The following is a 16,620-nucleotide window of genomic DNA, read 5'->3' on the forward strand; positions in this document are numbered from 1 at the left end:
GTACACAAATGCAGTTTTCCAATCTCTCAGGACAATGCAATAAAAACACAGCATAGCTACTGCAAGGTGGCCACCTATTCAACTTTGTATTGGTTAATATTTACTGATAAGGGGACTGGAACCACAGTGTCACTCTCCTAGGAGACAGCTTCAGATCAATAGGCTACAAAATTGTTCATTCCAGACCAATGGATATTCATACCTAGTACCTCTTTCTTACCCTCTTCACCCCTGTAAGTGGTACAAGTAATCTGTGAACCCACTCTGAAAATCAGAAGCGTGTTTCAGAAAAGGTAAATTGAACCATTTTGACAGTCTTAAAATGCTCCCTCGTTTGTTTTTCAGCTGAAGTTGAATTAAATTTTCTAATAAGTTTGGATGACTTCTTGCTGTGCATTTTCTGCAATACTTTTTGGCTATTTCTACCAGGAGGAACAGCAGAGAAAGCCAGGAACTGTTGAAAACGCCTCCAGAAGTCTCTAGAGGCCTAAAGAATTAATTGCTCCCCAAAACCTCTCAATTAATGACATGGGAGACAGGACTTGCCCAGGATTATTGGTAAGGTACATACATTTCAAGAGGCTGTAACAAATTTGAATTCTCAGATTGCCTATTCTACAGAAATTTAGCAGCCCCTCATCTTCACAAAGTTGAAGTTATTTCTATCACAACTGAATGATGAAACTAAGCTAATAAAACTAATCATTTTAACAATGTGTCATCTCCCAGCATAAATTTTGGATGGCAATTGTTTTTTTCTTTCTCATGTTATGACCCACATTAAGGCTCTAATAGATTGAGAAATGTGCAAAATGAAGCACCCAGAAGTGACACACATATACAGATGGATGTTAAGCTATAATTCTTACTAAGATCTCTTTTTAAAAGGTATACCATCAGTATTAACGAATAAAGCAGTATTATACATTCAAATTCTACAGGAGAGTATTTGAAAAACAGTGATTTGTTTAACTGCATGTCCCAGAGGTATGAACTATGGGATAGCATTGACTACTATACTGTCTCATTCCCACTGAATGCAATTTTTAATGAACACTGGGTTACAGTTTTAAATAGTGGTCTGCTTGGTCTGCAGGGTAGAAAGGTCAGCTTTTGCATCACAAGGTGACTTGGCAGACTGAAAGAGTTATCTTTTTACTTGTAAGACTGTGTCCCTGTGATATTCAAATGAAGTTTATATTTATCACATGTTCTTTACCAATACGGAGGAAAATGCAGAAATATTTCTCATCTTTCAGGTCACAATGATAAGGAAAATGAAGCTCAATAATCAATTATAAATGCACCTACCTTATTCATCTCCGTTTCATGAGATACAAGCTGATGTTGTGATTCTTCTAACTGGTTAGCTAGGGAGTTCTTTTCCCTTGTAATTCTCTCTACTTTAGCCTCCAACATGGCCACATTCTCAGACATGGCTGTCACCTGCAAAAAGCCCAAGAACATCGTAATGATGCAACCTGACCAACCACAGATGTAAATCTCGGTGGACTTTCCACTTAAAGGCAACTGTACATAGCCAAAACATACAGCATTAAAAATATAATAAAATGTTAAATATATACATTAAAATATATAATTAAAAATTAAATATAATTTATATGTATCATATATATTAATTATATAATTAATAATTTTAAAAAATATAATATAATTTTAAAATATAACAGAATAGAGCTAAATGATTTTAACAACAGGTTCATTATTTTGAATTAATTTATCACACAGCAGTTTACTTGAAACTTCTCATCAACTGGACTAGTCTCCACGACTCGTTAGTACAGACAAAGTGTCAGAAGCAGCTAGTTGCGTTAGTCTTGCAGCTGTAAAAGTACTATTTAACACCTTCTTACCCACCCTTATGTAGATAGATTTAAACTGAATCATGTGCCCCTGGCTAAAGAAAACTGTCATTGCAATCACAAATGATAATTTAATTTTCAAGTTCAGAAAGCATTTCAGCACTACAGATCAATGCATGACATACAAAAACCATAAAAATAGTATGTTAAAAATTCTAAGGTAATTCAGATCAAATTCTGCTGAACAGTAAAGAAATGTAACAATGAAACAGAGGCAGTGACCCTTCAGCCATTTACACCTGAAACTTATTAAGTGGAAGTTATGGTGTCTAACAGTTCTAGGTTAATTTACAAGAATTCAAAGCCAAACCTAGAGGTTTACACATTCATAACTCTCTTTCACTCATTAGACATCCACCTAATTTATGTATCATATCCCTTCTCCCCTTCAAACAAACCACTTCATAAAGTAAGCGATAAAATATTGACAGGTAGGTTGACCTGATGCACAATATACCATTTCTACCACCTCATAATCCTGAAATAAAAAAGCAGTTAGTCATATATGGGCATAAATCATGCATATAAATCATAGTTTTCTACAAAGTTATCCCTTATCTTTAACTTCCATGCATCACATCATCATTGTCTCATTATATGTTATTTAATATCTATATAGGATTTAAAAGAAATATCGCAACTACTCAAAATGGGTATCAGCTCCAGTAAAACACATCTCAGTGGGTGGTGACAAACAAAGTAATGTGATGACATGAAGTGAATTATTCTACCGAGAAATGGTATGAAATGCTTGCCTATAGGCTATATTTTGGAGTGCACACTCTGTTCTAAAGCAGATCTGTAACTAAACAATTAAGTGCATATGAAGGATAATTCCAATAGATAGCAAGTACTCACACAAGGAATTGCTTAATAATGTCTCACTGCCTCCCATGTAAGGTTATTTTTTTTATTTCTGTTTCCCTGACAACCGGTTTCTGATGACCACTTTCTTAAATATCCCTTAGCCTCTGTCACTGTACTTTATTCCTGTTTTCATATCTGGAACTAGAGTCAAAGGCTTTGACTTCCTGTAGCAGCTCCAAAACATTATTCTACCATCTCATAATACCAGAAATACAACCATATCACCTTGGTTTCCTATTTATTTAAATAGCTTTCTGGCCATTTTACAAGCAACAACACTACTAAAGAACCTCCTCTTTTTTAAACACTTAAATAGTTTACCCTGTTGAGTCTGTACGCTCCTGACTTTATAAACTGTATGGCTTATTTCTAAAAAGAGCCCTAAAATATGGAAAAAGCCTACACTGAGAAGAGAAATTCACTATATTGTTTTCAAACCTCCCCCAGAAAATGGCTGAAAAGGCTGCACATCAAACAAGCATGTAACCCACTAATTCATGAAGCATTCATCTCTCTACTCTTCTTCCCATTTCTTTCTCCAATTGCCTTAGAAGTGCATTCTGTTAGCATGAGGTTTCCCTCAAGATGAGACAGATTCTGCCTTAGAGATTTTATAAACATCAGTAAAAGTGATAAAAGAGATTCCAATACATTTCTGCAGGTGGTCAAATTAAGCATATGGTAAGATTACTCTGAAAAACGCCATATTAGAATGCAATTATAACATATATTACATTATACTGTAACATTAATATATATGTATATGTAAGCTCAAACTAGCAAAGAATCCTAAATGTGACATGTGCTTACTTTTGAACACTTGACCTGCCAACCTACATAATCTTCATAAGAAGGTAAGTACAAGCCTTGCATCACATATTACTTAACCCTACTTTGACAAAGTGCATTAGAAAATATGCAAACTAAAATAAAATGTACAACATCAACAATTTACTACATATCTAGTTATATAAAAATCCAGTTGTTCAAACTCACAGGATCACCTATCTCCGCTTTAAAGCAATAATAGAAGTGATTTACTGAGGTCTCAAATCTAAAACAAACAAAATGAAAGACAATCAAACAGAAAGTTTGAGGACAATATGCTCATTGTAATACACAAATGAAATAAAACCCAACTCATACCATTGCTGTCAAGTCTTCCTTTTCCTTCTTCATTTCCTCCCGCAGTGTTTCTTTTTCATCAGTCATCTTATTTAGCTGGGCAGCTAATTCCCTTTCAAGACGATTCTTCTGCCGTTCCATCTTACTTTTCAGCTGCTCACACTGGACTAGAGCCTAGAAAAAACCCTTATTTTTAAAGTGGAAGAATCCTAAAATTTTAAACAAACGTAGTATTTATCTAATGCTTTCAGAGAAACCAGTTTGCTGTTAGAAAGGATGCCTTTTGTTTTTTTACACAGTTATTATGATGCTTATCCATACCCCACTATGTTAACATTCAGAATGGGACTAACAAATTGAATACAGATGTATATGTTTGTATGTATATACATTCCTTACTATAATTAGAAGTCTAATTTATTTTAGGAGCCATGGTAAAGATGGAAGCATTTTCCAAGGTATATTTTCCAAATAAGTAGCTGTTCTTCCAAAACTAAAATGATTATTTGCCTTGCACTTAAAATTTCTGATTTTACATCGCTAAAATCAGCCTCCAATATTTGATTCCCTGCAAATGTGGCAGTTACTGCATAACTGCACAGCTGAAGGAAAAACAAACAAGTAAAGTATGTGCTTCGCTTGTTCTCCCCCTAAAGTCAATTACTAAGTGCAGAAGGCTAAGAAGAAACCTGGAAAAAGTAAGCAAAGATACAAAGAAACAATTTTTATTTTAGTTTAACTTAGTTTCAGGTTTGTCAAATAAAAATTAATTCTACTGAAAACTCACAGATGTCCTGCTTAATTTGAAGTGCTAAAACATAGGTTACAGATGTGTTTTCTATCAAAATAGAAGAAACGTAGTTTATATGCAAGAAGCACAGCAGGCACTGTCTTCTAAAAAAAGCTAAGAAATAAAACCCCAAACAACAATTTATGCTGATGCATCTCTGCCAAAGGGATAGGAGTTGAGTGTTGTATCAGTTTAAATCAGAAATGCACTACTCCGTTAAAACTAAATTGAAGTATTCAAAGCACGCTTAAGGCAGCTTGCTAGTGCACGAGTAAACTAGATTTCATTTAATCGTTCCACTGATATTCAGCATATCCTATTTCAAGGAAGCTAAAGTAACCTCCTTCTAGGAATCCTACTTTACTACCCTTTATTTTCAAAATAGTCTTTTTAAACTGCTTATTTTCCTTTTACTCTAAGCCAAACCTCTATACGCAATTTCCTTGGTGTTGGGCTGTTAATGAGGGAAGCAAATTAAACCATAATTTTTAGAGAATGCTCTAACAATCTCCATCAGGTTTATGTCAGTTCTGTGGGATTCTCCTCAGGGTCTCTTTCCTATCCCTCACCAAGGTAATCTTGTTTTGACTACATAATGAGCAGTTCAAAAAGTTATTCTTCCATTTATACTGAAAATACATTCCTGGATTTGTTTTAACTATTGAAGTTTACCCTTACCAGATCTCTTCCTTGCTCTACAAACCAGGCAAGAGGCCACAAACTGCAGACAGCCATAAGACAAAAAAAAAAAAAGGTGATTTCAAGTGATAAGCACCTGAGGTTAGACTATCAACAGAGTGATGAAACTGCAGTTACAACATTTGGAAGCCCATATTAACTCCTCACTTTTTCTCACATGGCCTGTTCTATTGGATTTCATTATAATTACAAAGAAAGATACTTGAGAGTAGAATAGGACTTATCAAGAGAAATACCATTATATAAATAAAAAAATCTAAACTAATGCAGCCTAAATTAAAGATTACTTCATGTTCCTTTATTTTATAACAGTTTTTGAGCATGGGAAATCAGACTACTATTCATTCCTGTATACAAACAGCACTTCATATTTCCTTTCTGCAGTGAAGAGAGTGGCAGTAGAGACCCTACAGACCTGTTTTCTTTATGTAGCAGAAATAGTATAGGTACAAAGAGCCATTTTATTAAAGGTTTTACTAATTTGTCTTACTAAGTTTTATTCTCAGGCCACACTTCTAACATGACCTAAACTGAGTAAGAGTTTATAGATGTTTTCTTTTTAAATATTAAAATAGATTTCTAACACCAAATGAAAAAAGGACAATCAGATAACTTCACTTTATTACACAGAGAATGAAAGTATTTTGAGCAGTTTTCAATAGCAATTACAATATTGGACAACTGTAGAACCCACCCTAAAAAAGTTAACAAATAAGCAGTTTAAAAATTTAACCTCTCAGGAACAGGATGTGACAGGTGAACAGTGGGCTCAGAAGGATTCTTTCTCTCTTCAGTAAAAAACAAGGAGCTGTAATACTCTGAAGTTAAATTTAAAATGCATACAGAATTTCCAAATTTCATTGTTTCCCCCTCCCCTTTAACTTTATAGTTGAACACTCGACACATACACACAGAGTCTTGCAGCATTAGACAAACAATACCAATTTGATCAATAAAACAATTATATAAATCTTGCCCACTATTAAAACCAACAGCATTTCATTTAAAAGAAACAAACAAACCCAAACAAAAAAACCTCTCAATTCCACAGTAATTCACTAATAATACAGTAGATGTCACTAAATAGCAAGGAAATAATTTAGGTCAAGATTAGCTGATCATATAAAGTAACTACGACTAACACAAGCATCGAATCAAAACTAGTTTTATCATTATTATTTACATAGCACCAGAAGTTTCCTGCAGGTAGCATCAGACAGGAATTCTCATCTTCAAAGAGTTCTGTCAGCTAATCAGTTCTTGCACTGCACTCATTGATGCAGAAGAGTTGTTTGTAAGCATTAAGTATTCTTTCCTGAGTAGCTCAGAAATGTGATATGAGAATTATCTTCCTACATGACATGAATGCCCTGGAAAATTCTACCATTCAATTTCTATCACCTAGTAGCGAAAATAGGTCAGAATTTAAATGATGGCCTAAGAATGCAACACAGCCTTGATGAGAATTTAAAAACTTAAGAGTTCATGTTACTGCTCAGAAACGGTCACACCGTGCAATACTTTTGAATCTAATACATCATATCAACATGTGACAAAGGTCTTATGCATGTATTTTCTCATTAGCATGAAAACTAATTAACATTCGTGGTAGGTCTAAGTACTGAAAAGCTCTCATTTCTTGACGAATTTACCTTTGTTTTTACTAAATTAGCCTCTTCTGCCATTTGCACAGCGTATTTAACTTGCTCACAAGCTTTAGATTCTCTTTGCTGCATCTCTTTCATGTTTTGTCTCAATGAAACAAATGCATCCATCAAGTCATCTCTTTCTCTGCATATAAATGAAAAACAGAAAAAAACCAGGTATATCAAATATAAAATGTTAACAGGTAAAAAACGTAAGGGTGGTAAAGGCAGCATGGATTAAAAGTGAAAGACAGCCTACTACTAGCTAGGCAGTATCAAAAATATCTTTTGCTTGATGATCAGTCCTTCACTTACAGAGGGTGGACTACTAGTAAAACTGCCAGTAATGACAGTGGAGCTGAAGTCATACATTTAAGCTGAGCAACATTCCATTTGCATTACAAAATGGAGATCCACACTAAAAGCAAACAAACACCAAAAGCAAACTAACACCAAAAGCAAACAAACACCAAAAGCAAACAAACACCAAAAGCAAACAAACACCAAAAGCAAACAAACACCAAAAGCAAACAAACACCAAAAGCAAACAAACACCAAAAGCAAACAAACACCAAAAGCACAGGCATGTTTCTGAAGAAATAGATGGGAGCAATATGATATTATTTAATTACTAATTAAATGCCAAATGGGGAGAAAAAAATAAAAGGGCTAGGTTTAAAAAGTAATTCAGATCACTAAGCATATCAAATGAACACCAACAAATAGCTCTTTGCTGCAAACTGGAACTAAACCAAACAATGAGACTTCTGGATTCTACATCCCCTCTGGACCTTTGTTCACTAATACATTTAGATCTACAGCAAATGGTGAAGCACATACAGTAAAACTGTAATAATTAACTTCACCTTTCCATTATTTTCATACATTGAAAGCTTTTAAATTAAGAGTATAATTATCTGTGGTTTAGGTGCAACTAGAGATTCTGTCTGCAAGATGTTGTGTTGTTTTGGGGTTTTTTTATTCATGTTGTGTAGAATAACACCACAGTTGTATTTGCTATAGAACTGTACTATTCTGAAATTTCATTTCAATATTTTAACAAAATTCTTCTGAAAATCCCTACTGAAACCTTTTTTACTAAAAAACTGCATCGCAGGAAGATGTAGCTTTCAGATTTTGTTAAATCTCAAACTGAAATAATGGTTTAAGCTAGATAAATAGGTCAGTTCAAACACTTTATTTCAAACTGCACTATAATACAAGATGACAAAAATGTACTGATATGTGTTCATATTTTCCAGGGTCTATGACAACTAATTACTTTTCTTACAAAATGAGATTTTGGAACATAACTTTTCAGCAACAGGGAGCTTTCCCAGAAAAATCTTGGACCTGACAATAGAAACACACGTAAATCCTGGCAACAGCCATCGAATGCTTACAGATAATATCCATCTGACAGGCAATATGTACGATGTCCCTTCAGTCTTTTCGCTTCTAATTGACCCATCACCTCATCTCCAGCAAGCTCATTCTAAAGCTTCAGAAATCCTAAGAAGCTTCAGATAGCTAACAGTAAATAGATGTCTGTTTAAGAAACTCTGAGGAAGCTGCAGCATCTTATCATTATTACTAGCAAGTAGAAATTGAGAGATGTTTTGAAGATGATTGACCAGCAGAATTTCTGAAGAAAAAACACATTTTAATGCAGTTGGGGTTTCTGAATTTTATATATATATATATATTCAGGCTATATAGCTGGCTTTTTATTTTAATAATTTAAATAAAAGCTACAAATAAAACAAGGCTGCAGCAAATAATTTCATCCAAAGGAACTTTTTTCCCCTGATTTATTGTATTTAGGTAGGAACAATGCATCCTGCCCAAACACCTGTCCTACTAAGCAAATTCAAGGGAAAAAAAAAAAAAATTACACTGCTGATGTATCCTAAAAGTTCCCCAAATGTAAGAATAAGAAGAAAAACATTCAATTACAGAAAGATAAAGAACTTCTGCAGGAAATAATCAATCAAAATGCACAGACTTCCATAATATTTGTTACGACAGAGTGAAAGGTTTATTCCTACAAAAACTATGGGAAACAAACTATCAACAGTCTGATTATCTAAGACAGTCCAAGGTATCAGAATTATAATGACTAACATTCTTTTCCAGTTGAAATAAGTACCAAAACTACCAAGTACTGCAAAGTGGTTGGAATCCAGACTCATATTCAGTCACTGATTTCAGCATTGTAACTTCAACTTGGGAGTTCATTGCTGCACAAGTGCACATCTCTCTATGAATCCAATCAAACATATAGAGAGATAGGGTTTAATGAAAGCAACTGCACTTTCAATAAGAAAGTAAATACCCCCCTAAACCTACTTTGTTACCCTCTTGATGGTCTGCATATGAATATTAGAATAAGTCTCTGCAAGAACTGCTTCGTGTTGTGCACATTTCAGACACAGACCACCAACGCAGTTAGAATTTGTGGCTGAAACAAGTAACTGCTGATGTTTTAGCCTTCCTTCCAAATCTTTGCATGCCTTCTGAGATTCTGAAAGGTCTTTTCTACAAAAAAGAAATAAAAAATATTATTTGTGCAATCAAACATTTATACAAGTTATATTTATATCTAAAACATAATTACAGATGTTACCTAAAAAGAACTGTAAAAATCCCTGTAATGAACATTATTTTACACATTCAGTAGGCTAAGGAAGACTTTAACAGAGAAATAATAGTTCAACTGCCCAATCAAAATTGTTAATAGGCAAAATTATATTAATTTGTTCCTTCCCTCTATTATCAGAAAATAGTAAAGTTACACAGAAAGTTATTAGATGAAAAACTTGTAGGCTTACATATTCTCTGAACTGAGTAATAAATTCACTAGCTAGAAACGCTATCAGCTGTGTAAATATTTCGGCACTCTATCTAATATTTATTTTGTTTTTCTTATTAATAATATCACTCCCCATTTCTTCTCTACTCTCAAGTTAACTGTAAAGTTACCATCTTAAGTAAAGTAAGAGCCTCTTAGGCTCCATAGGCAAAATCCAGATGTACCCAACCCATTTGCTCTGATCCAGTGATCCACGCAAACTTCAGGTCAATCACATCTCCATAAAATGAGGGTAATTTTTTTACTTGTCTCCAAATTTTTTACCAGGTGCTCTGAAGAATTTTCTCCAGAATTTCCAAGCATCTGTTAGACTGGGGAGAGCGCAAGCGATAGGAATGCTGACATCAGGAAGTTCCAGACAAACGCACACTGTGCACATAGACCAATTTGACAAATTTGCAATGAATCCAAAGCTTTTGGTTTGTTATGCAGGCCATCTGGGCAGCATACTCATAGTAAGTCTGACACATTCTGGTTGCATTGGATTTACTGTGCACATGATATATACACCGCATGCATGCTTATTTCCATCTGGGAAATCTTCTGTGCACTTTTTCCAATTTTAGTAGTTGTCTATTAAATATAATCCACTATAACCTGAACAGAATTTGCTCTGCATATATCATTAGATAGTCATGGTACAACAGACCTATTGTTGGGAAATCTTGGACAGAAATCAGTGGGTCCTACATAAATTCATGCTTAAAAGTTAAAACCAAGGATAGTCCCACTGAAAGCAATATAATTTCTCAATTTAATTAATATTTAAGCAAATAACTCAAGTGCTTTGCAGAACTTACATTTCAAAAGATCATGCCCCTTAGGAAAAATCAAGAGGCTGAATAATGTAGTTATGACAATTTTTAGGCCATTTTAGCCTCCAATATTTATTTGAGTATATATAACAGGTCAAACCAAGCAGGGGAAAAAAAGCAACCAACCAACCACATTGGATTCTGCAGCTGAAATTTAAAATCTTGCTTTTGAGCTTCAAAACAATGTTTGCCTGCTCAAAAGTTATTATGTGGCCTGAACTACTTCGATGCTTAAGATTTCTAGAACTTGAAATATAAAATACTACTAGAAGCAAGCTAACTATGGAAGAGTTCACAAGTTAAATTTTTAACTTCTTTTTCTTTGATTGGTCTACCTTAACAGACATGATGTTTCTACAAAGACAAAAGGTAAAAAGGATAAAGACATTCTGTATCAAGTTTTAATTTCTATAAACACAACAATTCAATTGAATTTATAAATTTCATATATTGCCAATGCTGCTATATAGTAGCAGTACATTCAATTTTGCTATATTTATATTTGAGCAAACAGTATCAGAAAACACAACATACATTCAAGCATTCTCTTGCTTAAATTACAATTAAGAGTGGTTCCTGATGTTATGAAGTAATAATTTATTAACAATAATTTTAAGGAAAAAATTAAACAGTTTACCTTAGAGACTCTATTTGAGCTTCAAGGATATTGACTTTTTCTTGATAAAGATGTTTTAGTTTCTCCTTTAGAAAAGATGCAAGGAAAGAAGTGTCTTTTACTTTCTTTATAATACTGTCTTTACAAATCAACTTAGACATTAGTCACATTCATTCTTTTCCCCTGAAGGTACAACCTTTTTGAATCACTAGTGTCAGTGAAATCTAATATTTCACACTTGTGAAAGTCTACAAAATGAACAACCCTCTCATTTTATTTCTATACATCTTGCCAGATCCTTGCACAGTAAATTGCTTCAACTCCAACTGCAGCCCTCTACAATGATTTACACAAACTGATGATCTTGTCTTGAGTTTGCTCTTACTTTCCCACAAGTAATCAGAAGTAAAAGAGTAATCTTGAAGAACTTCAAGTAGGCAGTATTTATTTATAATACAGGGAGTTATTCTTATTACCTGGTGAAGAACTAGGTATATAAATCAACCACACCAATGTTAAATACAATGATGATAATGAACCAGATAAAGCACCAGAAATTTAGCTGTGATGTTTAGGAAAAAAGTCGTAATCAATATGATTCTCTTCCTTTAAATATGGCAGATGAAGTAAAAGTGCATACTGTAAAAACTAGCTTTGAAACAACCGCAGGTGTTAGAGATCACTGGAGAGGTTTTCAGCTCTAAATGATGCATAAAATGCATAAGACCAACAAAAATATTTTACTGGGAAAAAATAATAAATACATATCATTATCTTGAAGAATTTAAGTACCCTTTAAATTCCACGGTACACACATGCACAAACTGTTGGAACAAGTCCAGAGGAGGGCCACGAGGATGATCAGGGGACTGGAGCACCTCCCGTATGAAGAGAGGCTGAGAAAGTTGGGGCTGTTCAGCCTGGAGGAGAGAAGGCTGTGTGGAGACCTCATAGCAGCCTTCCAGTATCTGAAGGGGGCCTACAAGGATGCTGGGGATGGACTATTCATCAGGGACTGTAGCGACAGGACAAGGGGTAATGGGTTCAAACTTAAACAGGGGAAGTTTAGATTGGATATAAGGAAGAAATTCTTTACTGTGAGGGTGGTGAGGCACTGGAATGGGTTGCCCAGGGAGACTGTGAATGCTCCATCCTTGGCGGTGTTCAAGGCCAGGTTGGATGAGGCCTTGGGTGGCATGGTTTAGTGTGGGGTGTCCCTGGCCATGGCAGGGGAGTTGGAACTAGATGATCTCAAGGTCCTTTCCAACCCTAAATATTCTATGATTCCATGGATAAAAACCATCAGAAGTTTCAGTTAACAATGATTTTCCAAAAATACAGCAATACTACTCCATTAATAAAGAGAGAAAAAAAGTAATTAAAAAAAAATAAAAATCAAGAGCATCTGCAGCAACAAAAAAGCACCGATATGTTTTGCAAAGAAAGTTAATACCAACCAGTTCTACATGCCATTTTTCAATTTCTCCAGCAGCTGATGTAGCAAAAGCCTGATCTCTGTTATGTGCTGGTGATGAGGTGACAGGCTGACGAGTGCTAAAGTCATTACCACCTACAGTCCAAGAGTTCTCAGCATTTGCCTATAAAATAAATTATAAAATAAAATTTTTAATGCTTCAGTTATGTAAGGTTGTTTTTTTTTTTTAAACAAATGTCAGTTATATATGTACTGAATCTTAGAATTTTCATTACAGTAGAATATAACAACCAATAAACAACTTAATTAGGTTGGCAACCTACGATAGTATTATCCACAGAAATCCATGTTTACACACCTTCATTAAATTTTGCCTAAATTCAGATTGAAGATAATCATTTACATAGTCTTTTTTTTAAAAAAAATAAATCTATAATACTAAGTAAAGCAACAAAAAAATAAAAACTTACCGAGGCATCTAGAAGAGTCTGTTCTCTCAATTTATGTTCCGCAGTTAAGAATTTCAATTTCTGATGAAGTTCCTCATTTTCAAGTACAACTACTTGTACTCTATTTTTCATCCCAGACAATTCCTCCTATTGGATACAGGAACTGCATGTAAAAGGCTCCCTGAGACACCATCAACATTTAAATACATCTTGGGACAGAAAGTCTAGACAAGTATTCTCAATTATTTTATCTCTTTTAGAGAAAAAACGAATACTCAAGACAGATTTCATATTTTTGTACCTTGAACTTCCGTATAATTTCTTTATTAAAACAAACTTTTTATTTGTGATAGGCCATAAAAATGTCTTTAAAGACCTTTAAAGAGTACACAGGTACCAAGACACATAGTAAGGCTGTATATCTACTGAACTGCATTTGGTTCAGTTTTGGTCATTACAACAATCAATCTAGAGATTAAGTGTAAGCTGTTTTTAAAACAATTCTTCCTATTTAGGGGACCAGGGGTTTAGAGGTAAAATAATGTTGTCTAATACCTTGCAAAACTTCACTTCTGCTTCTAAATGGTTAATGTACTGTGACTGATCATTGATTATAGGAACAAGATCAGAAAGGGCTGGCAAGTCTCCAGTTGCAGATTCTGGGGGTTTCTGAAGGAAGTGAAGAATAGCATGTGTTACTTTCCAGCTTTCCATTTACTGCAGTAAAATGTTGCCTGCATACAGAATACCATGTATACTTAATAAAACATCACCAAGTAATAGATCAAGAAAAATTCTTCAATACAAAAAGTAAATATGTCATGCCTGTCAAAATGTACAGTTGCTTGATTACGCACATCCATAAAGCAGGATTAAATGATATCCACAAACCGATTTGTAAATGAAATTTATACTGCTGTTTAAGTGCATCTTCCATTTTAGACATGTAAAGGAGTGCTTTCTTTACGAAATGAATATAAATATCTCTTGAATTTTAATGAGTTCTGGATGTGCAAAGCAACTCCTCTAAATGTTTATTAACAATTGCTACAGAAACATAACTATATCTGCAATTTTCATACCTCCAAAGAAAGACAGGAAAGTGTATAATAGGCATTATATTTACCAAGGAACTTTATTATTGGCATCTTAAAAGACAAAAAAATCTTTCTGAAGACGCTATAAACAGGTAAAATTTTTGACAGCCTCACAAATAACTAGTTGAAGAAGGTAATGAGGGGAATGCTTGTCTATTCAAGACAAACAACTACACCTCTGCCTTGCTCAGTAAGATTCGTACAGGGATTAAGCTTTTTACAAAATGTGAAAACCACAGTTTCTACAACTTTACAGCAATTACACCTAAGAATACAGTACAGATAAAGAATGCAAGTAAATATTACTAAACTGCCCTTAAAGTCATAAATTAAATTGTTCCCTGAAAACTACAGCCTCTCTTTAATCCTACAAGATCTGGATATTAGGAAAAAATTCGTCAGCAAAAAGGGTGATGAGGTATTGGTACAGGCTTCCAAGGGAAGTGGTGAAATCACCATTACTGGAAGTGTTCAAAAAACATGTATATGAGGTCCTTAGTGACATGGTTTAGTGGCGGACTATGCTAACATCCCAAATAATTTGGCCAAACTTGTGAATTTCCAGAATGCCTCAAATTTCAAATCTCTACACAGCAGAATGAGAGATTCTTCTGGTGGCAGTCCAAAATTTGCTGCCCTGTAAACTGGCAAGAAACAATGGGAATCAGCATAGGAACTGCAGCTCTAACAAGTGTCAGGAACCCAGGCTAGGTGCAGTTCAGTTAGCAAAGACTCAGCATGTAGCACTGCAGTTGTTGTATGAAGCAATCTTGCTGGGCCTTGACCTTAGGTGATGAGGTAGAGAGCAAAAGGAAAATTTCTGCCCAATAATGTAGGTGTAATCAAAGAAAAGACATACTCATTTGATGTCTATTGCAATTTTTATCAAGGGAAAAGATAAAAGAATTTTGTAAAGACAATGTTATTTATACACATGAAATATTGTAAAGTTTATTAAACAGTATACTTCCTGTGAAATATTATATTTACCTATAGACACATGCAGTCATCTACTATTTAGTAGTCATCAGGTACTTCATCATAACTCAAAGCAAAAGGTTGAAGTCACTCATAATCTAAGTTTGCTTTCCTTGACCTGATGGGGCTACGAAACTGATGGAAAGGGGTAGAGCAGTTGATTTCATCTACCTGGACTTGTGCAAAGCCTTTGACACTGTCCCACACGACATCCTTGTCTCTAAATTGGAGAGACATCAATTTGATGGGTGGACCATTTGGTGGATAAAGAACTGGCTGGATGGCTGCACACAAAGAGTTGTGGTCAATGGCTCAATGTCCAGCTGGAGACCGGTAACGAGTGGTGTCCCTCAGGGATCAGTGTTGGGACCGGTCTTGTTCAACATCTTTGTCACTGACATGGACAGTGGGATTGAGTGCGCCCTCAGCAAGTTTGCCAATGACACCAAGCTGTGTGGTTCAGTTGATACACTGGAGGGAAGGGATGCCATCCAGAGGGACCTCAACACACTTGTGAGGTGGGCTGATGCCAACCTTATGAAGTTTAACCATGCCAAGTGCAAGGTCCTACACCTGGGTCAGAGCAATCCCAGGCACAGCTACAGGTTGGGCAGAGAAGAGATTCAGAGCAGCTCCATGGAGAAGGACTTGGGGGTGTTGGTCGATGAGAAAATGAACATGAGCCGGCTTCCGTGTGCGCTCGCAGCCCAGAAAGCCAACCGCATCCTGGGCTGCATCAAGAGGAGCGTGACCAGCAGGTCGAAGGAGGTGATCCTGCCCCTCTATTCTGCTCTCCTGAGACCTCACTTGGAGCATTGTGTGCAGTTCTGGTGTCCTCAACATAAAAAGGACATGGAACTGTTGGGACAAGTCCAGAGGAGGGCCACGAGGATGATCAGGGGACTGGAGCACCTCCCGTATGAAGATAGGTTGATAAAGTTGGGGCTGTTCAGCCTGGAGAAGAGAAGGCTGTGTGGAGACCTCATAGCAGCCTTCCAGTATCTGAAGGGGGCCTACAAGGATGCTGGGGATGGACTATTCATCAGGGACTGTAGCGACAGGACAAGGGGTAATGGGTTCAAACTTAAACAGGGGAAGTTTAGATTGGATATAAGGAAGAAATTATTTACTGAGAGGGTGGTGAGGCACTGGAATGGGTTGCCCAGGGAGGCTGTGAATGCTCCATCCTTGGCAGTGTTCAAGGCCAGGTTGGATGAGGCCTTGGGCAGCATGGTTTAGTTTGAGGTGTCCCTGCCCATGGCAGGGGGGTTGGAACTAGATGGTCTTAAGGTCCTTTCCAACCCTAACTATTCTATGATTCTATGATTCTATGACCTTTAGGGAATCT

At 35.6% G+C, this 16,620-nt stretch overlaps 1 protein-coding gene across 7 annotated transcripts in view; it reads right to left on the reverse strand.

The window, feature by feature from the left end:
• The window catches only part of SDCCAG8 (SHH signaling and ciliogenesis regulator SDCCAG8), a 114,827-nt gene that overhangs the window by 84,010 nt on the left and 14,197 nt on the right, over positions 1 to 16,620 (reverse strand). For 6 of the 7 annotated variants that reach the window (XM_080616864.1, XM_080616862.1, XM_080616863.1 and 3 more), the window contains exons 4-11: positions 13,753 to 13,866; positions 13,219 to 13,344; positions 12,771 to 12,911; positions 11,335 to 11,399; positions 9,360 to 9,548; positions 7,017 to 7,155; positions 3,897 to 4,049; positions 1,312 to 1,446 (exon numbers count right to left, since the gene is read on the reverse strand). In XM_080616864.1, the coding sequence (XP_080472990.1) occupies positions 1,312 to 1,446; positions 3,897 to 4,049; positions 7,017 to 7,155; positions 9,360 to 9,548; positions 11,335 to 11,399; positions 12,771 to 12,911; positions 13,219 to 13,344; positions 13,753 to 13,866 (1,062 nt within the window). The remainder of the gene's footprint in view (positions 1 to 1,311; positions 1,447 to 3,896; positions 4,050 to 7,016; positions 7,156 to 9,359; positions 9,549 to 11,334; positions 11,400 to 12,770; positions 12,912 to 13,218; positions 13,345 to 13,752; positions 13,867 to 16,620) is intronic. The other variant, XM_080616865.1, reaches the window with a different exon arrangement.

The sequence above is a fragment of the Psittacula echo genome, assembly GCF_963264785.1.
Source record: "Psittacula echo genome assembly, chromosome: 4".
Lineage (NCBI taxonomy): Eukaryota > Metazoa > Chordata > Aves > Psittaciformes > Psittacidae > Psittacula > Psittacula echo.